At 45.4% G+C, this 24,363-nt stretch overlaps 1 protein-coding gene across 1 annotated transcript in view; it reads left to right on the forward strand.

Moving 5' to 3' along the window:
* LOC141272036 (uncharacterized) overlaps nucleotides 1-24,363 on the forward strand; it is a 242,984-nt gene that overhangs the window by 96,909 nt on the left and 121,712 nt on the right. Inside the window, exon 9 of the mRNA XM_073682326.1 lies at nucleotides 22,898-23,187. Within this exon, the coding sequence (XP_073538427.1) occupies nucleotides 22,898-23,187 (290 nt within the window). The remainder of the gene's footprint in view (nucleotides 1-22,897; nucleotides 23,188-24,363) is intronic.

A 24,363-nucleotide genomic window follows, 5' to 3' on the forward strand; every position in this document is an offset into this window, starting at 1 on the left:
AAAACAACCCTTTTGGTAGCCTTAACCCCTTAAGCCCCGGAGCATTTTCCGTTTTTGCATTTTCGTTTTTGCTCCCCTTGTTCCCAGAGCCATGGCGTTTTTATTTTTTGGTCAATATGGCCATGTGAGGGCTTATTTTTTGCGGGATGAGTTGTACTTTTCAACGCCATTACTAGTTTTACCATATCCTGTACGGGAAAACGGGAAAAAAATTCCAAGTGCGGTAAAATTGCAAAAAAAGTGCAATACCACAGTTGTTTTTTATTTATTTTTTTACCACGTTCACTGAATGCTAAAACTGACCTGCCATTCTTATTCTACAGGTCATTACGAGTTCATAGACACCAAACATGTATAGGTTCTTTTATATTTAAGTGGTGAAAAAAAATTCCAAAATTTGGTAAAAAAAAATAAAAATAAAAAATAGCGCCATTTTCTAAGACCCGTAGCGTCTCCATTTTTCGTGATCTGGGGCTGGTTGATGGCTTATTTTTTGCCACCGGGCAAACGTTTTTATTGATAACATTTGGGGTAGATCCGATGTTTTGATCGCCTGTTATTGCATTTTATTGCAATTTTGTGGCGACCAAAAAACGTAATTCTGGCGTTTAGAATTTTTTTCTCGTTACGCCGTTTACCGATCGGATTAATTCTTTTTTTATATTGATAGATCGGGCGATTCTGAACGCGGCGATACCAAATATGTGTATGTGGTTTTTTTTTTTTTTTTTTATATTTTATTTTGAATGGGGCGAAAGGGGGGTGATTTAAACTTTTATATATATATATATATATATATATATATATATATATATATATATATATATATTTTTTTTTTTTATATTTTTAAAAACTTTTTTTTTTTTACTTTTTGCATGCTTCTATAGTCTCCATAGGAGACTAGAAGCAGCAACTATCCGATCGCCTCTGCCACATCTCGTCCCCTGAGCAGGTCCCCTGCATGCAGCAGAAATGGTCCTGTGCTATGAGCGCCGATCACTAGGTGGCGCTCATAGCGACAAGATCATGACAACCACAGGCGTCTGCTGCAGACCCTGGGTTGTCATGCCCACCCATCGGCGACCCGCGATCACGTGATGGGGTCGCCGGTGGGCGGGGCTTATGACGCGCTACCTGGAAGCGCGTGTTAAATGCTGCTGTCGGAGATTGACAGCGGCATTTAACATGTTAACAGCCGCGGGTGGATCGCGATTGCGGGCACATGTCAGCTGTAAGAATCAGCTGACATGTGCTCCGTTCAGTGAGGGCTCAGCGCAGTACGCAAATATGCGTACTAATACGTCCCCGGTAATTAAGGGGTTAACATCTGCCCGAAGGGTCAGTGACATTCAGGCCCTTTCCAGAATTCCACCATCTACTTAGTTTTCTGGAAGACAGGGTAATTTTGAATCCGGATCCATCCTACCTACCTAAAGTAGCGTCTCGGTTTCATAGGCTACAGGAGATAGTTCTCTCTTCCTTTTGCTGTAGCCAAAAAAATCAGAAAGAAGAGAACCTTCATAGGCTAGATGTTAGAAGATGTCTTCTGAAGTACCTCTCTGTTACTGACTCCTGAAAGAAAGATAGTTCTTTGTTCGTGTCCTTCCAGGGATCCAGGAAAGGGCTTAAGGCTTCAAAGCGCACATTAGCTAGGTGGATTAGGGAGGCTATTTCTTTAGCTTATTCTGCAAGTGGCAAAGTAGTTCAAGAAGGTCAGACGTCTCAATTGAGCAGATCTGTAAGGCAGCAACCTGGTCTTCTCCTTCCACTTTCTATAAGCATTATAGACTGGATATGGGTTCCTCTTCCGACTTCACCTTTGGGAGAAGGATGCTCCAAGCTGTGGTCCCTCCCAAATTCTTAATTTTCTCTGTAATTCTCTCATGGTGCTGTCATGGGTGATCGATAAAGTCTTAGTTACTTATGGTAACAGGATTTTACAGAACTCATGACAGCACCCTTATATTCCCTCCCATCACGTGTGAGTGAGCACTTAACTAGTATTATAAGTTCACATTTTTAGTTGTGATTTGTGGTGAGGGTAAATTTTGTGTTTTGCAATAACCATTGGGGATCCTCTTGTGCTCTGTTATGCAACTGATCCATGGTAGAGGTGCAGCTCTTTTAAGCCTGTAGGTTTCCTGTCCTTGAAGGGTGGAATCTCTCTGTCGTGGTGCTGTCATGGGTTCCGAAAAATCCTGTTACCGGTGAGTAACTATGACTTTCTCAGACAAATCTAGGAATCTGACTTGAATTTGAATTTCAGAAGATTTGCTTTTCTCTAATAACAATGTAATTGTAGCAGGGGAAGTAAACTAATCCCGACACGAGGCCTCCGATAACAAGGAGAGAACTCCAGAACCAGAGATACCAGATAAGATAAAGCGTATATTAGACATTGTATAACTTAGGCAATGTATAACCCTGTGATATGTGATGGAGACACACATGGCTCTGCTCCGTACAGGCACATCGTACACACACAGTTCTGCTCCGTACACATTGTGCACATATAGCTCCGCTCTGAACATGTACACATAAAGGTCTGCTCCGTACATACCATACACACACACACGGCTCCGCTTGTACACATTGCACGCATCACAGCAACCCCTGACTCCTCCCCTTCCATGTGACTGATCACATGACTGTGACCTCATCACAGGTCCTGTGCGCACAGAACAGCCATATATGTGGTGGCGGCTCTGGAGGTGGAGGTATGTGGAGATTCCCCATTACTAGGCATTAACCTCTTCTGTGCTGCAGTTATATTACAGAAAACATAACTTTTAAAACATTTTTGGTTTACATCTCTGTATTTTAGCCTGTTTCATGCGTTTCTTAGTGAGCCATTGTCTAACGGGAAAACAGAACAAAAAGACCCGCCATAGTCGGAGTCACCCTGCGTAAAATCACAAAGATGCCAAAAAGATCATGTATACAGACTTTTTATTAATAATAGATGTAGCCTTTAAGGTCTGTGACAAAAACCTGAAATCAGTTCTACAGGTCAACCATTATTGTTATTATTTATTATTTTTACTTATATTTAGAGCACCATTCATTCCATGGTTCTGTACATGAGAGGAGGTTACATACAACATGCAAATATAAATTACAGTGAACAAACTAACAATGACAAACTGGTACAGAGAGGAGAGGACCCGGCCCTTGCGGGCTAACATTCTACAGGATGATGTGAAAGGAGACAGTAGGTTGTGTGTTGTGACAGATTCGGTGGTGGTGGTGAGGTGACAGCTGGGTCATTGCAGGCTGTAAGCTTTCTTGAAGAGATGGGTTTTCAAGTTCCATCTGTGATGGATAATTATCGGATGTGTTGGGGTATAGAATATGGGGAATACTCGGGAGAAGTCTTGGAGGAGATTGGGTGAGGAATGTATGAATGAGGAGTAGACTGGAGGTCGGGTCCAGGAATGGTTTATTTAGGATAATTGTAATTGTGGTATGTTTGAAAGCAGAAGGGAAGGTACCAGAAGTTAATGATCGGTTGAAGAGATGGGTTAAAGCCTGGATAAGCATGGTGGTGAGATTGGGGAGAAAGTGGGATGGCATAGGGTCGAGTGCACAAGTGGTGCAATGGGATTTGGATAGGAAATGAGAAAGCTCTCCTTCAGTGATGGTGGGGAGGATGGTTATGGTGGAGGGGCAGTGTTCTGTTATTCATAGGGGTTGTGGTGGCTGTGTTGTGTGTTGTCTTGTATGGTCAATCTTATTTTTGAAATGTGTGGTATAGTCTTCTGCAGAGATGAGGGAGATTGGAGAGGGCAGTGGTGGGCAGAGGAGAGAGTTAAAAGTGTTGAATAACTTTGGGGTTGTGGGATAAAGAAGATACGAGGGTTGTGAAGTTGTCCTGTTTGGCAGAGGTGAGGGCCGACTTGAATGTGAAAGTTGCTTTTTTGAATGCGGTGAAGTCTTACTGTGAGTGTGTTTTCTTCCACTGCCGCTCTGCAACCCTGGACACTTGCCAAAGCTATTTTATGATTGTTGCGCCAGGTTTGTCTATTGGTTCATGTTATTCTGCCATGCACAAGAGCGACGACAGAGTCCACAGTTGATGAGGAGCTCCTAATGAAACTAAGATATAATGTGCATGTGAGAAACAATCTGTATAGCTACAGTATATCAAGATATACAGTATTCAGAAAAAGTTTTAGGCAGGTGTGGAAAAATGCCACAATATAAGATTACAAAAATAGAAGTGTTATTATTATTATTTTTGAGAAGCTCTGGAGGGTGACAGAATCGCACAGAAAAAAGGGCAACACCGTCTGCACGAAGCACGGTGGATATTCCTCCCAGTTTAGCATGAGCATTTCAGCAAATGGAGTTGGAAATTGGTCAGGAAGAGTGGTGTCCTCAATGTTGAGAAATACAGGCAGATACTATTTATGTCTTTATTACAATATGCAATTATCATCAGGGAGGTGTCTTATTGGTTGAAAATTTATCCTGCAACCGGACAGTGTCCCCAAACATACAGATAATGACATTAAGATCGAGGAGTCCTGGAAGTGATGATCTGATCCCACAGAGCCCTGATATCAGCAACACTGAGTCTGACAGGGATCACATGTGTAGCATCGGCGTCTCTGCCCTTTGCCGCCGCGCTCCCTGCCCGGCGTCTTCCAGCGCTCCTCTTCCTGCTTCTGCTGCCGGCGCGCGCTTAGGGCGTGCGCGCTCCCCTCCTCTTATAGGGGCCGCACGCGCCGCCCTAAGGAGTCCCCAGCCAATTGCCGCAGGTCCTCCCATATATAAGGCACCTCCTCCAAAATGGAGGTGCTCGAGCAATAGTTGATGCACAGTGTTCTAACCTCTGCTTCAGCCCTCAGGTCCCGCTGCTAGCCTGACTACTAGTAGTCCTGCCCGCCAGCCTGACTACTCTCCAGCCCGACAGTCTGTCTTCCATTCAGTCCCCCAGTCTGTCTATGGGCCTCATCTGCCTGCTTACCTGGAAGCACCTGCCTGTTACCTGTCTGCCTACCCGGAGGCTCCTGTCCGTCACTTGCCGTGACCACCTGACAGCCTACCTAGAGGCTCCCGCCTGTCACTTGCCGTGATCACCTGTCTGCCTACCCGGAGGCTCCTGCCTGTCACTTGCCGTGACCACCTGTCTGCCTACCCGGAGGCTCCTGCCCGTCACTTGCCGTGACCACCTGACAGCCTACCTAGAGGCTCCCGCCTGTCACTTGCCGTGACCACCTGACAGCCTACCTAGAGACTTCTGCCTATCACCTGCTGTCTCTGCCAGTTCATCTACCCAGACCTCTCGTCAGCCTGCCTGCTATGCCCATCTGCAGTATCGGTCAGTCTCAGCCATCTGACCCATGGGAGTCACCTGCTCTCTTACAAGGTCATCCCCAGAGTAGCACCTGGTCCCTCTGCTCGGTCCCTCCCCAGTCACGGAGTCGTTAGCCGCCGTACGACCAGGGTTGGTCCGGGTTGATACTTAGTTACGGCCCTCTGGGTCCCTCCTTGCACCGCAGTACAGAGGTTCCACCACCCAGATCCGTAACAGTTTGCTTGGGCCATGGAACCCGGTGGCCCCCAAGCCCCCTCGCCCTCTGACCTGTACCAGGAGGTTTCTCGTCAGAGATCCCAACAGGAAACCATCCTGAACTTCCTGCGGAGTGTCAACTCCCGCCTGGACACACTGCCTGCTCCACCTGTGTCCGCCTCGAGTCGTGCGACTCCCTCTCCGGCAGCGCCGCTGCCCACCAGTACCACGGCATCCAACCCAGGTCCCCGGCTTTCTGCACCTCCTTGTTTTGGAGGCGACCCTGCTCTAGCTCGGGGTTTCATAAACCTGTGCACCCTGCACTTTGAACTTTTGGCACATCAGTTTCCCTCCGACCGGGCCAAGGTGGCATTCATCATGTCTCACCTCACTAGGGAAGCACTGGCATGGCTTAATCCCCTGTGGGAGAGAGGGGATCCCCTGGTGTCTGATCTATCGTCTTTCCTCGCTGCTTTCCGGAAAGTCTTCGATGAACCAGGACGAAAATCCTCTACTGCTTCCTCTTTGCTCCGTCTCCGCCAAGGGATTCTCACCGTGGGCCAGTATGCCATACAGTTCGGTACCCTCGCTTCTGAGCTTGCCTGGGACAACAAGGCCTTGGTGTCCATCTTCTGGGAGGGCCTTTCCGGTCGGATTAAGGATGAGTTGGCCGGCCGGGACATTCCTACCACCCTGGATGACCTGGTGTCGCTAGCTACCCAGATCGACATCCCGTTTCCTGGAACGTGCTAAAGAGACCACCCGGGAGCGAAGAGCGAAGATTTCCTCGCCTTGCTCCGACTTTCCAGAGACCTGTCTCTCAATTAGCTACTCCCCGGGCACGCTCGCCCGAATCTATGCAAGTCGACCAGACCAAGATGGTCAAATTTCGCCAAGAGTCACGCCGAGCCGAGGGGAGCTGTTTCTATTGTGGCAGTAAGGAGCACTTCATCCTTTCCTGCCCGGTGAAGCCGGGAAATGCCAGTACCTAGGACCTCTCGGAGAGGTCGTCCTAGGCAAAAGTAAACCCTCTCCTTCCCTGACTTTGTCTGTCTCCATCTCCTGGGGAGAGAACCGCTACTTTGAAATTGCACACCTAGATTCCGGAGCTGCTGGGAACCTCATTTCCCAGTCCCTGGTAGTGAAATATCACATTCCCACCAAACCTTTGGCTGAACCATTGGCAGTCGCCTCCGTGGATGGAAGACTCCTTCCGGTGACCATCCTGCTCGTCACAGAACCTATAACCCTGCAGGTGGGAATGCTGCACTCTGAGAGGATCTCTTTCCATGTGCTTTCCGGTCTCTCTCACTCCCTATTGCTAGGTCTACCCTGGGTTCAGAGACATGAACCCGTGCTGAACTGGCAATCCGGTGAAGTACTCCGTTGGGGGCAGGATTGCCATGAGTCCTGCCTGGTCCCGGTCCGCCCGGTTCGTCCGCCCCTCACCCCGGCTTATCTACCCGGTTTACCGGCACCTTACTGGTGCTATGCAGATGTCTTCGACAAAAAGGAAGCAGAGATACTGCCACCTCATAGGCCATATGATTGCCCGATCGACCTGGTACCCGGTGCCACTCCACCCCGTGTGCGTATTTACCCGTTGTCGTCGTCCGAAACCCGGGCCATGTCGGAATACATTAAGGAGAATCTGGCTAGGGGATTCATCCGGAAATCTACCTCCCCGGCTGGAGCCGGATTCTTCTTCGTCAAGAAGAAGGATGGTTCACAACGTCCCTGTATAGACTATCGAGGACTTAACCAAATCACGGTCAAAAACAAATACCCCCTGCCACTCATCTCCGAGTTGCCTTAAGGGTGCTAGGATCTTTTCTAAGCTGGATCTACGTCGGGCGTATAACCTGGTCCGGATCCGTCAAGGAAACGAGTGGAAGACGGCATTCAATACCCGGGACGGTCACTATGAATACCGTGTAATGCCCTTCGGTCTCTGCAATTCTCCCGCCGTCTTCCAAGAATTAGTCAATGACATCTTCCGTGATTTTCTATATTCCTGCGTGGTGGTGTACCTGGACGACATCTTGGTCTTCTCTCCGGACCTTCCCACACACCGGAGGGATGTTCGTCAGGTCCTGCTTAGGCTCAGGCAGAATCACCTCTATGCCAAATCTGAGAAGGGTCTCTTCGAGCAGACCTCCCTTCCGTTCCTGGGTTATATTATCTCCCAGACAGGTCTACGAATGGACCCCGAGAAGCTCTCTGCCGTCTTAAAATGGCCCCGTCCAGAGGGGTTGAAGGCGATTCAGCGATTCCTGGGCTTCGCCAACTACTACCGTCTCTTCATCCCGCACTTCTCTTCTCGGACTGCTCCCATCTCTGCGCTCACTCTTAAGGGAGCAAATCCTAAGGTATGGCCGCCCGAAGCCGAGGAGGCCTTCCTTTCCTTAAAGCAAGCCTTCTCCTCTGCCCCAGTGCTGCACCGTCCGGACTGCAACAAACAGTTCTTCCTGGAGGTTGATGCTTCCTCCTCTGGAGCCGGAGCGGTGCTCACCCAAAAATCTTCATCCGGGAGAATGGTAACCTGCGGCTTCTTCTCCAAACTCTTCTCCTCGTCTGAGCGCAACTACTCCATAGGAGACCGAGAACTGCTAGCCATCAAATTGGCGCTGGAGGAGTGGCGTTACCTGCCTGAAGGGGCTCTATACCCAGTGATCATCTATACTGATCACAAACACCTTACATATCTCCAGAATGACCAAAGACTCAATCCGCGTCAGGCCCGGTGGTCTTTGTTCTTTGCTCGCTTCGACTTTATTCTACATTTACGCCCGGCGGACAAGAATGTTAAAGCTGACGCCTTGTCCCGATCCTTCCTGTCCTCCGGTCTAGAGGAGGAGCCTACGCACATCATCGACCCCTCCAAAGTAATGAGTATGGCCCCCTTAGATCTTACTCGTCTCCCACCTGGTAAGACGTTAGTAGCAGTTCTAGATCGGGAGAGGATTCTTCACTGGGGTCATTCATCTAAACTAGCCGGCCATGCCGGTCAGAAGAAGACTTTCCTGCTCATTACCCGGCATTACTGGTGGCCCACCCTGCGCAAGGATGTAGTTGACTTCGTCTCGGCCTGTTCGTCTTGTGCCCGCAACAAAGTTCCCAGACATCTTCCAGCCGGTCACCTCCTGCCTCTTCCCGTACCTGCTGCTCCTTGGCAACACATTGCTATGGACTTTATTACAGATCTCCCTGTTTCTGACGGCTGTACAGTCATTTGGGTGGTCGCCGACCGCTTTTCTAAAATGGCCCACTTCATTCCTCTGCCCGGTCTCCCTTCTGCATCAGAGCTGGCTAAGGACTTCTTCCTTCACATTTTCCGTCTCCATGGCCTACCCCTCCATATTGTGTTGGATCGAGGGGTTCAGTTCACCTCACGCTTCTGGAGAGCTACGTGTAAGCTGCTGGATGTCACCCTGGATTTCTCCTCCGCTTACCATCCACAGTCCAATGGCCAAGTGGAGCGTATCAACCAGATCCTTACCAGCTACCTCCGGCACTTTGTTAATGCTCACCATACCGATTGGGTGGACCTCCTACCATGGGCCGAATTCTCCTACAACAACCATGAGAGCGAATCGACTTCCAAGTCTCTGATCAGCGAATTTTCCACCATTTGGGAGAATACTAGGTCCGCACTTCTTCAGTCCTCCAAGCGGATGAGATATGCTGACAAGAGACATCTGGATCCGCCTCAATTCCGTCCGGGCGACAAGGTTTGGCTCTCCTTCAAACATGTTCGGCTCAAAATACCCTCCTACAAGCTGGGTCCTCGGTTCATCAGTCCATTTGAAGTCCTCAAACAAATCAACCCAGTGGCCTACAAGTTAAAACTCCCGGCCACCTTACGGATTCCCAACTCCTTCCATGTATCTCTCCTCAAACCTGTTGTGTTTAATTCTTTTTCCAACAATCCAGGTACTCCCCCTGCTCCGGTTTCCGCTGAGGACGTTTTTGAGGTAGAGAACATTATGGCCACCAAGAGGGTAAGAGGGAAAACCTTTTTTTCTGGTGGATTTTAAGGGGTTTGGCCCAGAGAAGAGAACTTGGGAACCCAGGGAGAACATTCATGCCCCACTTCTTCTTGAAAAATTTTTTTCTGGCCTAAAAAAGAGGGGGCATGAGGGGGGGGGGTACTGCAGCATTGGCGTCTCTGCCCTCTGCTAGGCAGAGATGCCGTCCCTCTCACCGCCGCGCTCCCTGCCCGGCATCTTCCAGCGCTCCTCTTCCTGCTTCTGCTGCCGGCGCGCAGCTTCCCGGGCACTGTGCTTAGGGCGCGCCTGCTCTCCCCTCCTCTTATAGGGGCCGCGCGCACCGCCCTAAGGAGTCCCCGGCCAATTGCCGGAGGTCCTCCCATATATAAGGCACCTCCTCCAAAATGGATGTGCCCGAGCAATAGTTGATGCACAGTGTTCTAACCTCTGCTTCAGCCCTCAGGTCCCGCTGCTAGCCTGACTACTAGTCCTGCCCGCCAGCCTGACTATCAGTCCAGTCCGCCAGCCTGACTACTCTCCAGCCCGACAGTCTGACTTCCATTCAGTCCGCCAGTCTGTCTATGGGCCTCACCCGCCTGCTTACCTGGAAGCACCTGCCTGTTACCTGTCTGCCTACCCGGAGGCTCCTGCCCGTCACTTGCCGTGACCGCCTGACAGCCTACCTAGAGGCTCCCGCCTGTCACTTGCCGTGACCACCTGTCTGCCTACCCGGAGGCTCCTGTCTGTCACTTGCCGTGACCACCTGTCTGCCTACCCGGAGGCTCCTGCTCGTCACTTGCCGTGACCACCTGTCTGCCTACCCGGAGGTTCCTGCCCGTCACTTGCCGTGACCACCTGACAGCCTACCTAGAGGCTCCTGCTCGTCACTTGCCGTGACCACCTGTCTGCCTACCCGGAGGTTCCTGCCCGTCACTTGCCGTGACCACCTGACAGCCTACCTAGAGGCTCCCGCCTGTCACTTGCCGTGACCACCTGACAGCCTACCTAGAGACTTCTGCCTATCACCTGCTGTCTCTGCCAGTTCATCTACCCGGACCTCTCGTCAGCCTGCCTGCTATGCCCATCTGCAGTATCGGTCAGTCTCAGCCATCTGACCCGTGGGAGTCACCTGCTCTCTTACAAGGGTCCCCAGAGTAGCACCTGGTCCCTCTGCTCGGTCCCTCCCCGGTCACGGAGTCGTTAGCCGCCGTACGACCAGGGTCGGTCCGGGTTGATACTTAGTTACGCCCCTCTGGGTCCCTCCTTGCACCGCAGCACAGAGGTTCCACCACCCGGATCTGTAACAACATGAAGAGACAGAAGAATTTGCACAAGCTACATCCACAGAAGATCTGTGGTTAGTTCTCCATGATGTCTGGCACAACCTCCCTGACAAGTTTCTTCAAAAACTGTATGCAAGTGACCGAGAAGAAATGATGAAGGCAAAAGCCAATCACCAAGTATTGATGTGATATACATTTCTCTTTTCTTCATTCAAGGCAGCAAAGATTGAGACAGAGAGACTCATTGCCAGAGAAAGTAAAATAATCCCAAAATATTCTTTAACTACATAAATAGTAAAAAACTAAAAAATGATAGTGTTGGCCCCCTTAAAAATAGTCTGGGTGAAATGGTGGATGAGGATGAGGAAAAAGCCAATATGCTAAATGATTTTTTTTCAACAGTATTTACACAAGAAAATCGCATGACAGAAAACATGATCAGTGATGACAAAAATTCTCCATTAAATGTCACTTGCTTAACCGCAAATCCCCGGGCCCGGATGGGATACACCCGCGAGTACTGCAGGAGTTAAGTAATGTCATAGATAGACCATTATTTTTAATCTTTAAAGATTCCATAATAACAGGGTCTGTAGCACAGGACTGGCGTATAGCAAATGTGGTGCCAATATTCCAAAAGGGTACAAAAACTGAACTTGAAAATTATAGGCCGGTAAGCTCAACCTCTACTGTGGGTAAAATCCTGGAGGGTTTCCTAAGAGATGCTATACTAGAATATCTGAAGAAGAATAACCTCATGACCCAATATCAACATGGGTTTATGGGACCGTTCCTGTCAAACTAATCTGATCAGCTTTTATGAAGAGGTAAGTTCCGGACTGGACCAAGGAAACGCAGTGGATGTTGTGTATATGGACTTTTCAAAAGCTTTTGATACGGTTCCACACAAAAGGTTGATACATAAAATGAGAACAATGGAGATAGGGGAAAATATACACTGCTCAAAAAAATAAAGGGAACACTTAAACAACACAATGTAACTCCAAGTCAATAACACTTCTGTGAAATCTACCTGTCCAGTTATGAAGCAACACTGATTGTGAATCATTTTCTCCTGCTGTTGTGCAAATGGAACAGACAACTGGTAGAAATGATCGGCAATTAGCAAGATACCCCCTATAAAGGAGCAGTTCTGCAGGGGGTGACCACAGACCATTTCTCTGTTCTCATCCTTTTTGGCTGTTGTTTTGGTCACTTTTTCATTTTGCCATTGCTCTCACCCCTAGAGGTACAGTAGCATGAGGCGGTGTTTACAGTACAACCCAGAGAAGTTGCTCAGGTAGTGCAGTTCATCCAGGATGGCACATAAGTGCGAGCTGTGGCAAGAAGGGTAGCTGTGTCTGTCAGCATAGTGTCCAGAGCATGGAGCAGATACCAGGAGATGTGGAGGGACAATAGGAGGGCAACAACCCAGCAGCAGGACCGCTACCTCCTCCTTTGTGTTAGGAGGAACAGGAGGAGCACTGTCAGAGCCCTGCAAGAGGACCTCCAGCAGGACACAAATGTGCATGTGTCTGCACAAACGGTTAGAAACCGACTCCATGTGGGTGGTATAAGGGCCCGACGTCCACAGATGGGAGGTGTGCTCACAGCCCAACACCGTGCAGGACGCTTGGCATTTGCCACAGAACACCAGGATTGGCAAAGTCGCCACTGGCACCCTGTGCTCTTCACAGATGAAAGCAGGTTCACACTGAGCACATGTGACAGACGTGACAGAGTCTGGAGACGCCGTGGAGAGCGATCTGCTGCCTGCAACATCCTTCAGCATGACCGGTTTGGCAGTGGGACAGTAATGGTGTGGGGTAGCATTTCTTTGGGGGGCCGCACAGCCCTCCATGTTCTCGCCAGAGGTAGCCTGACTGCCATTAGGTACCGAGAGGAGATCCTCAGACCCCTTGTGAGACCATATGCTGGTGCGGGTGGTCCTGGGTTCCTCCTAATGCAGGACAATGCCAGACCTCATGTGGCTGGAGTGTGTCAGCAGTTCCTGCAAGATGAAGGCATTGAAGCTATGGACTGGCCCGCCCGTTCCCCAGACCTGAATCCGATTGAGCACATCTGGGACATCATGTCTCGCTCCATCCACCAACGTCACGTTGCACCACAGACTGTCCAGGAATTGGCGGATGTTTTAGTCCAGGTCTGGGAGGAGATCCCACAGGAGACAATCTGCAACCTCATCAGGAGCATGCCCAGACGTTGTATGGAGGTCATACTGGCATGTGGAGGCCACACACAATACTGAGCCTCATTTTGACTTGTTTTAAGGACATTACATCAAAGTTGGATCAGGCTGTAATGTGTTTTTCCACTTTAGTTTTGGGGGTGACTCCAAATCCAGGCCTCCATTGGTTAATAAATTTGATTTCCATTGATGATTTTTGTGTGATTCTGTTGTCAGCACATTCAACTTTGTATAGAACAAAGTATTCAGTGAGAATATTTCATTCATTCAGATCTAGGATGTGTTATTTGAGTGTTCCCTTTATTTTTTTGAGCAGTGTATGTATGAGGGTTAAGAACTGACTCAATGATAGGAAACAAAGGGTAGTTATTAATGGAACGCACATAGACTGGGTCCCAGTTAACAGTGGGGTACCACAGGGGTCAGTATTGGGCCCGCTTCTTTTTAACATTTATTAATGACCTTGTAGGGGGCATACAGAGTAGAATTTCAATATTTGCAGATGACACTAAACTCTGCAGGGTAATCAATACAGAGGAGGACAATTTTATATTACAGGAGGATCTATGTAAACTAGAAGCTTGGGCTGATAAATGGCAAATGAGCTTTAATGGGGATAAATGTAAGGTAATGCACTTGGGCAGAGGAAATAAAATGTATAATTATATGCTTAATTGTAAAACACTGGGCAAAACTGTAACTGAAAAAGACCTGGGTGTATTGGTGGACGACAAGCTCACGTTTAGTGTCCAGTGTCAGGCAGCTTCTGCAAAGGCAAATAAAATAATGGGATGCATTAAAAGAGGCATAGATGCTCATGAGGAGAACATAATTTTACCTCTATACAAGTCATTAGTGCGACCACACTTAGAATACTGTGTACAGTTCTGGTCTCCGGTGTATAAGAAAGACATAGCTGAACTAGAGCGGGTGCAGAGAAGAGCGACCAAGGTTATTAGAGGACTGGGGGGTCTGCAATACCAAGACAACCCCAAGTGTAATAACCTATTTAGTTTGGAAAAACGAAGGCTTAGGGGTGATTTTATTACTATGTACAAGTATATGAGGGGACAGTACAAAGACCTTTCTACTGATCTTTTTACTCTGAGGCCAGAGACGGGGACAAGGGGGCATCTTCTACGTCTGGAGGAAAGAAGGTTTAATCATAATCACAGACGAGGATTCTTTACTGTAAGAGCAGTGAGACTATGGAACTCTCTGCCGCATGATGTTGTAATGAGTGATTCACTGTTAAAATTTAAGAAGGACATGGATGCCTTTCTTGAAAAGTATAATATTACAGGTTATATATACTAGATTCCTTGATAGGGCGTTGATTCAGGGAACTAGTCTGATTGTCGTATGGAGTCAGGAAGGAATTTTTTTCCCCAATGTGGAGCTTAGTGTTTGTCACATGTTTTTTTTTGCCTTCCTCTGGATCAACATGTTAGGCTATGGGTTGAACTAGATGGACTTAGTCTTCCTTCAACCTTAAAAACTATGTTACTATGTTACTTTGCATTTTTTTAATTCAGAAAAATAAAGAATTAATACTTCTATTTTTAAAAGCTTCTTACTTTGCAGCATTTTTTTTACACCTGCCTAAAACGTTTTGCATTGTATTAAATTGACATCAATACTAACTTATTCATTATTTTGGTGTTGGATTGGAAATATTACAGTATGTGAAAAATCTGTTTGTGACTGTAATGTGATTGTGTGTTATACCGGGGGCAGGACGGGGCCATGACTGGATGTAGTGATCATGTGAAGCCGGTAACAGCTCCGGAGATTTCTTACATGCGATCTTTATGATGTTACATCGTCATCTTCTCCCCATTCAGGTCCCTACAATATCGGATCCTCTCAGTGGAGATCTTCTATATCAGAGATTTTTCCTGATTGACCGGTCAAGGATGGATATGGACAGTGACAAGATGGCGGAGAGGATATTACACCTCACCTTAGAGATCCTCTTCCGGCTTACTGGAGAGGTGAGAGATTCTGATGACGTCACATTGCATCATTCTTATCTATGGGAATAACAGATGGACAGAACTGGAGAGGTGAGGACTCTGGAAATGTCTGTAGTGAGATTTATTAATGTGTCTCTCCATAACCAGGATTACACAGTAGTGAAGAAGACCGATAGTGAGCGCTGTCAGGACCCTGTGTCTCAGGGATGGGGAAGACCCCTGAGCCCAATCACAGGGCCTCCACCTCACCCCCTGATACATGAGGACATCAATGACCAGAAGATCCTAGAACTCACCTACAAGATGATTGAGCTGCTGACTGGAGAGGTGACACTGCTGGGAATGCTGGGACATTATACAGTAGCACTATGGAGGGATGGGGGGATGACGGTATCATTGTATGTGTCAGGTTCCTATAAGGTGTCAGGATGTCACCATCTATATGTCCATGGAGGAGTGGGAGTATTTAGAAGGACACAAAGATCTGTACAAGGACGTCATGATGGAGGTTTCCCAGCCCCTCACATCACCAGGTAATAGACAGGACTAAATACATACGGCCTATAATTATCTGTATGTAAAGAATGAATTCAGTCCCTGTATGTGTTTCCTCCAGTTCTATCCAGTAAGAGGACAATACCAGAGAGATGTCCGCGTCCTCTTCTTCCACAGGACTGTAACCAAGAAGATCCCAATGTTCCTCAGGATCATCAGGTAGATGGAGAGAAGGTGTCATGAAATCCTCCCTATGATGATGATGTGTAGAAGGCTGTGAAGGTCTTGTGTTCAGTCTTGTTTTATCCACCAGTATTATACACTGAACGGCCAATTTATTAGAGACACCGGCACTTTCCCATCAGGAGCTTCCCTCTATGAAAATTAGACCTGTGATCTTCTAGTGCAACGTAAAATGAAGTGATCAGTTTTCAGTGTGAATCCATATCAGAATGGTAAAGCCAGGCAATCTGATGGACTTCGATTGAGACATTGTCATCAGTGCTGGATTTGCTAGGGCAAATATTTCAGAAACTGTCAGCTTTGTTTGTTTTTTATATGAAGTGGTGTGGAGTATACTTAGAATGTTGTGATCGAGGAATAACATCCAATGAAAAGGGATCTCTGGCCTTGAACAACTTGTCATTTTTTCTGAGGATCATGTGTTGCAGAGTCTTGAAAATTGCATCTGAATACAGCGACAGTGTACAACTAATCTATTAAAATTTTTCAGCGAAGACTGTATACAACTAGACCTGGGCAAAGCAGTCTCCATTTTTGCAGCCAGCATCTTTAGAAGCTACTGGGGTTTCATTAGCCCTGGGATATCATCAAATTGCAGCTTCTACTAAATGGCAGCGTCTTCCAGGATGCAAACCGCTGAAGTAAAGACTGTCCTTATCCAGCTGCCATCAAGTACAGTACTGGACACCAGACAGGCCAGCACAATTATTTTTTCTCAATTCTTGATATAGCAGCAGATGACCTATTCCTGTGCCATTAATATCTAAGGGAAACATAAAAGAGAGTGCAAAAATTACATCATGGAGCAGAGGTAAAAATACCCTCGTCCAATTAATCCAGACTTCTGTTGCACCATGCATATCGGAAGTCAGAACTTGGCACAAGAAGCATGAATCCATGTATCCTTCCCGTCAGGTGTCAACAATTCCGGCTCGTTGTTGTGGTGTAATTGTGCAGAGAATGTTTTCTGGGACAATCTTAGGTCCTCTGACATTTGTGGGTGGATGTTCAGACACCAGAGCTTACCTAACCATTGTGGTCAACCAAGTTCATCCATTCATTGGAGCTGTATTCTGTATGTATATATATCACGAGGTTCTGCAAGAAGCGATCCTGTTGTCGCAAGCGGTCATTCCTGCTGAACGATTTCAACACCAAGGGCAATCAATAACAACAAATTGCTGAGGTTCTGATGGTCCTGGATGTCCAACCTGCTACTACATGGGTGTCTTTAATAATATGGCCATTCAGTGTATGTTTCATACTTGGTGGAGATGACAGAATAAAGCTGATCATAGACATTCGATGTTGTCTGGATTTTCTCACAATTTTCTGGTTATGGAGACTGCTGGTTACAGTCAGGAGCTGACAGGTTGGATTTATACCGGAGACCTGCTGCTCTGTGATAACTGCTGCTGTCATTTTTTGATCATTGTTAATTTATGATTTTTTTCAGTTCTTCGAAAACCTTTTATGCGACTTTTCCATCTGTCCTTGACTTTTCCAATCTTTGTTTCAGGGTAAAGATCTGACCCATATTAATACTAGAGAGACATATGTGAGGGGTGATGAGCGGTGTAAAGAGGAGATTCCTACAGATTATTACTTAAGTGAGTAGTAACCACTAAATGCAGACAAGTCTCAGATTCTCCTGTCACTGGCTTGTAAAATTATGTGTTGAATTTTTTAGGGTTTGTTGCACAGAAATACATTGTTGCTGGCAAAGTTTCACTGGCCAATATTAAAATTCAGATTTTTAGAATGAAAATACGGGGCCGATCTCCATATATTGTGTTCTGACCATTCAGAAATGTAGTTGCTGCAGACAATAACTGGCTACAGCAGAGATATATTGATCACTGCTGAGGTCGGTGATTGGCAGCAGAGAAGTTTCAATAGGTGGGTTGTCTGCTCTGCTATTCGAGATCTGAAAGACTGGTCCAGGATACAACGTAGACTTGATGCTATTTTGCTATCAACGCATTTCGAAGTCTTTAGAGTGCTTCATCAGGATATAATCACATACAAAAGGCTCCTCATCTTTTTTGGCCAGAAGAGGAAACACAGAAACTGGAGGGGTACCAGAGCAGCATAGGAAGAAGAGGGTCAAAGAATCTATAAAAATAAGTATACTTTATTATTTTATCGCATGCTGGACTATAGTTTTTACAATCCTTGAGATAAAATAGTTTAGATTTGTTAGCATTCAAAATCTTTTTGAATCTGAACTCAGGATCAGGACTAGAAGACACTGAGGTAACAGCGGGACTTGTTGTAAGGAAACCTTTTAAATAAGCGGTATAAGATGAGATAGATTAAATAATAGAGAATCTGCAAACATGTTGGAATGTATAGCCTATAAATGTTTGGAGCTCTGAACCCCAATGAAAAATCATACTAACAAATAACTTGTAGTATATAAAAAATATAATTGTTATTATTATTAATTCATTAAAATCTAATTGGTGAACAGATACAGATGGGTATATGGTGAGGATACAAAAACCTACGAACGAAAATGGCAATCATGGCGTACAAAGTGATGCAGTAACAATGATAGGAGAAATGGGGAGCTGTCACAACAAAGTCTACATCCAGCCACAAGGCTGTGTTGTGATATCCACCTCAGAAACAGATATAGAGTACAAGTATACTGAGAACGGCTGATCGGGGGGGGGTGCAGGGTGTCGTACCCCCACCAGTTACACATTGAAGACCTATCCTAAGGATAGGCCAGTAATGTTAAAGTAGTGGACAACCTCTTTAAGAGACGAAATCCAATGTCTTGTTTAGACCTAGATGTCAGTCAATTTAGCGAAATGTCACCAGGTGTTATGGGTAGCACAGTGGCTCAGTTGTTAGTACTGTTACTTTGCAGTTCTGGGTTCAAATTCTACTAAGGACAACATCTGCATCTAATTTGTATCTTCTCCCCCATGTTTGCCAGTGGCAGGGAGAGCTCCCCAGACTGCATGCTCTTAGAAGTACTTGTTTACTACTTGATTACTACTACTACTGCCACCAGTAGGCGTATGCGCCCGAAAATGATGCAAATGATGAATCACTTTTAATAGTGATTTGGACTTCACTGCATGGATTCCCCAGGTCATTCCAGGGATTAGTTGCTGACTGTCAGCTTACAGTTTATGATGAGCTCAACTAGGTCAATATATTAAACTAGGTCATATGCAGAAATCAGGCAGGTGGATGAAGAATCAGGTAATGAAAGGAGAAGGTGGTCAGAATCAAGCCGAGGTCAATTCTAACAGCAATACAAGGTCAATCAAGCAATACAGTTGCCGTCGCCAATGTCCTAATTATTTTTTAAAACAAGAATGAAAGGATTTGGAAATCTCTTATAGTCATATTATATTTACAACAGAACATAAGACAGATCAGAGGGTGTAAATTAGACTTTTTTTCCATTTAATTAACCCCTTCGCGACCTTGGGATTTTCCGTTTTTGCATTTTCGTTTTTTGTTCCCAGAGCCATAGCGTTTTTATTTTTTGGTCAATATGGCCATGTGAGGGCTTATTTTTTGCGGGACAAGTTGTACTTTTCAACGCCATTACTAGTTTTACCATATCATGTACTGGAAAACGGGAAAAAAATTCCAAGTGCAGTGAAATTGCAAAAAAAGTGCAATACCACAGATGTTTTTTTTTTTTTTTTTCATACCACGTTCACTGGATGCTAAAACTGACCTGCCATTATTATTCTCCAGGTCATTACGAGTTCGTAGACACCAAACATGTATAGGTTCTTTTTTATTTAAGTAATGAAAAAAAATCCAAAGTTTGCTAAAAAAAAATTTTAAAAAATGGCGCCATTTTCCGAGACGCGTAGTGTCTCTATTTTTCAAGATCTGGGGCCGGATGAGGGCTTGTTTTTTGCACGCCGAGCTGACGTTTTTATTAATACCATTTTGGAGTAGATCCGATGTTTTGATTGCCCGTTATTGCATTTTATTGCAATGTTGCGGCGACCAAAAAAACGTCATTCTGGCGTTTAGAATTTTTTTCTCATTACACCGTTTACTGATCAGATTAATTCTTTTTTTATATTGATAGATCGGGCGATTCTGAACGCGGCGATACCAAATATGTGTATGTGGGGTTTCTTTTTTATTATTTTATTTTGAATGGGGCAAAAGGGGGTGATTTAAATTTTTATACTTTTTTAAAAAACTTTTTTTTAAACTTTTTGCTTGCTTCTATAGTCTCCATTACTCATAGTAATAGCTCATAGTAATCTTTACATGACAACCACTGGTGTCTGCTGCAGACCCAAGGTTGTCATGACCACCCATCAGTGACCCGCGATCACGTGACGGGGTCACCGATGGGTGGGGCTATTGCCGTGCTTCCGGCGCAGCAATGTTAAATGCCGCTGTCAGAGATTGACAGCGGCATTTAACATGTTAACAGCCGCGGGTGGATTGCGATTCCACCCGCGGCTGTTGCGGGCACATGTCAGCTGTAATAATCAGCTGACATGTGCCCGGTTCAGTGCGGGCTCAGCGCCGGAGCCCTCATTGAACCGGGGGTGCTGGCCTGGGGCGTACTAATACGCCCTGGGCCAGTAATGGGTTAAAAAAAATTAACTAATTTAGAAATTGAATGCAACAACACTTCTCAAAAAAGTAGACCAATTTCTGGAGTTGTGGGAGAAGAATGTTGTCCCATTCTTGTCTGATGTAATATCCTTGCTGCTCCACAGTCTGGGATCTTTGCCGGATTTTTTGTTTCATAAAGCACCAAATATTTGCTATTGGTGAAAGGTCAGGACTGCAGGTCCGGTTCATCACCCGAACTCTTATGCGAAGCCATACTGCTGTGATGGATGCAGTATTTGGTTTAGCATTGTTTACCTGAAATATGCATGGCCTTCCGTGAAAGGCTAAGTGCCCACGATGCAGAAATGCTGCTGATTTTTTCTGCATCTCCCTGGCAGGAAAAACGAATGCGGATTTTACATGCGTTTTTCCCGCCAGGTAGAAGCGTTTGTCAAGCGTTTTTGCATGCATTTTTGCATGCGGGTTATAAAGCGCTTTTCCAAGCGATTTTAGCATCACTTGGAAAAGTGCTTGACAACTTGGTCACACTATATAAATCCATGTAACCGGCATGGATTTATATAGTGTAACCAAGTAATAAACAAAACACATTATACTCACCTTCTGATGGCCCCCGGTCTCCTTCTCCGGTGCATCTGGTCTCTTGTACGGCTCGCAGTGGTGTAAAAGGACCTTCCATGACATCATTTAGTCATGTGACAGGTCACGCGACCGCCGAGGTCAGCGATCGCGTGACGTGTCACATGGTCAAATGACGTCATGGAAGGTCCTTTTACACCATCGCGAGCCGCCGGGGAGCCAGGACGCACCGTACAGGAGACCGGGGGACATCGGAAGGTAAATATAATGTATATTTTTTTATTTTAAATTTATTTTTTTTTAACAGGTACTATGGTACCTGGGTCTGGATGAGAGTCTCCTCTTCTCCAGACCCAGGTACCATCCGCACATTGAATCGCTTGATATCCGCATGTGCACATGTAGTCATGCGGATATTAAGCGATTCAATGCAAGTCAATGGCGGCAATTACGCCGCTTGTCCGCAAAAATAATGGACATGCTGCGGATTTTTCCGCAATGATAATCCGCAGCAGAAATTTCCGCAGGATGTGCAGAGCACATGAGGTTTATCATTGGGGACCATGGGGCACATATTACCAAGCGTTTTTTAAGCGTTTTCGCTGCGGAAGTTCCCCCGCAAAAACACTTGAAAAACGCATAGTGGGCATGCAGCCAAATAGACATTGTCTGGATGGAGCATATGTTGCAAGATGTGTAAACTGCATTCTCTATAGGCACTAATGCAACCCCATACCATCAGAAATGCAGGAACTGTGCGCTGATAACAACAAGCTGGATGGTCCCTCTCCTCTTGAGTCTGCAGGACACGACATCTGTGATTTTCATTAAAAAAAATGTAAAATTTTGATTAATCTGACCACATAATAGTTTTTCATTTTAAATGAGCTTTGACCCAGAGAAGACAACAGCATTCCTGAATTGTGTTGACATATGGCTTCTTCTTTGCATGATAGAGCTTTAACTTGTATTTGTGGATTGCAAGGCAAACTGTGTTGACTGACAATGATTTCTGGAAGTTTTCCTGAGCCCATATAGTGATTTGTATGACTGAACTATGCCTGTTTTTAACGCAGTGCCACCTGAGGGCTCGTAAATCACGAGCTTCCAATGTTGACGGTCAGCCTTGTCCCTTGAGCATATGGATTTCTTCAGAACCTCTAACTCTTTTGATGATATTATGAACTGTAGATGGTGGAATACTCAATGTCTTTATTTTACATTGAGGAACATTTTTCGAACATTGTTCCACAGTATTTAGTCGCAGTTGTTCATAGATTGGTGAACATCCGACCATCTTTGCTTCTGAGAGACTCTGCCTCTCTAACATGCACTTTTTATACACAGTCACGTAGCTTAGTTGAAAATTAACCCTTCAGCTGTTTTTCATTTATACCACAATTTTCCAGCCTTTTGCTAACCCTGTCCCAACTTTTTGAGAAATGTTGTTGCCATCAATTTCTAAATGAGTTTTTTTTTTTTCAAATGAAATGGAAAAATGTCTATCTATCTAGAGAGACAGAGATAGATTTATAAAGATATAGATTAGATTAGATTAAATATATATAATCATATTTTAGAATAAATATATTTTCCAGTCTGTGTTATTGAATAATACAAATTTTATTTTTTGCAGATGACTGCACCAGGAGCGCAGAGGGATATTTGATATTCCCAGATGTTATAGCAGATGATCTTGGTATAACACCAAATACACATGAAGAGCATGCCATTATCCCAGATACACGTCAACCTCCAGCACTTCACAGCAAAGATCTATCATCTGATCCTTTTCAAGATGTTGTATCTACTGATTCATCACAGACTGTTAAATTAAAAAAATATACCAGAATTGATGGTGAACATCAAAGAGCTCCCACAAAAAAGAAGCCATTTTCATGTTCAGAATGTGGGAAATGTTTTCATCAGAATTCACATCTTGTTAAACATGAGAGAATTCACACCGGGGAGAAACCATTTTCATGTTCATTATGTGGGAAATGTTTTACAGAGAAATCAACTCTTGCAAGACATCAGAAAATTCACACAGGAGAGAAGCCATTTTCATGTTCAGTGTGTGGTAAAAGTTGTTCTCTGAAATTTGATCTTGCTAAACATCAGAGAACTCACACTGGAGAGAAGCCATTTCCGTGTTCAGAGTGTGGGAAATGTTTTACACACAAATCAACTCTTGTTAGACATCAGAGAATTCACACAGGGGAGAAGCCATTTACGTGTTCAGAATGTTGGAAATGTTTTACAGACAAATCAACTCTTGTTAAACATCAGAGAATTCACACCGGGGAGAAGCCATTCTCATGTTCAGAATGTTGGAAATGTTTTAGCCAGAAATCAGGTCTTGTTTCACATCTGAGAAATCACCATGGCCGTATTTGCCACTAGGCACTGGAAGTACAGTGCCTAGGGCAGCAGGCTATTGGGGCAGCACCAGGAGCAAGGAATTTTTTTTTTTTTTTTTATCATCCTCACTTTACCTTCCACTAGACTGTACCAGCATCTTCTAGGCAAGGGGAAGAGTGTCAGCGTTCCATTAGCTCTTGGCATGATGCACTCAGATCCACATGTGTTGTGCAGATTTGTGTACACCGGATTGCTGCTTCGCCAATCAGAGCTTGATACACTCACACCGCTGAGGAACCACCAGAGGCAAGATGTCATTTCTCACCTCCAGCATTCCCTCCACTGCCAGCATGATTTCTATATAAGTGGAAGAGTGGAGTAAAGATACAATAGAAAGTGTATGTACACAGCATATATATTTGTATATATAAGCACTACTGTTGCCTGAACTGTGCAATTCACAGGGGCTTTTTGAGTGATTTATGGGGGGTTTTAATGGGGGACTCAAACCGATGTACTTGCAATAGAAAGGATTAAAAAATTATATGAAAGGTTAAGCCCATAGCATTATCCCTCCTATATCAAATTTAAGGTTTGCCTAATGCAGTCAGGCAGGTAACATTCTGACATTTGTCAGACCAACACTCAATTTATCAAAATGACACATAAAGAAGTGTAATTTGTCACTCCACAGAATACGTTTACTCAGCTCCATAGTCCAGTGGTGGCGGCTTTACACCACTGCATCTGACACTTGGCATTGTGCTTGGTGACGTAAGGCTGCATGCAGCTACTCAGCCATGAAGCTCAAGTATTTTATTTTTTTCTTAAAAAGCACATGATGTTCACATTGGTGGGATTTTTGTTTTCAGTGGTGGTATAGGGGGGCTGTAGGTCGTGCAGTGGCTCATTGAATCCGGCTTCAAGATTTGAAAAGAGCCGACACTCTTGAAAATCATGTTATTCACACCTACAGGGGTGTAATAACATTAATGGGATGATTAGTCTGGGGGAAACCAATACCCCGATGACTAGTCATCCACTAATTAGCATATCACTGTCCAACTTATAAAAATGATTTTATGGCTATTTATAAAGCAAAAAGGGGCCTATTTAAACTGTATTAAGAGTGGAA

The sequence above is a fragment of the Phyllobates terribilis genome, unplaced genomic scaffold (genome assembly GCF_046119375.1).
Source record: "Phyllobates terribilis strain yellow unplaced genomic scaffold, ASM4611937v1 Scaffold_5__5_contigs__length_657084704, whole genome shotgun sequence".
NCBI classification, from domain to species: Eukaryota; Metazoa; Chordata; class Amphibia; order Anura; family Dendrobatidae; genus Phyllobates; species Phyllobates terribilis.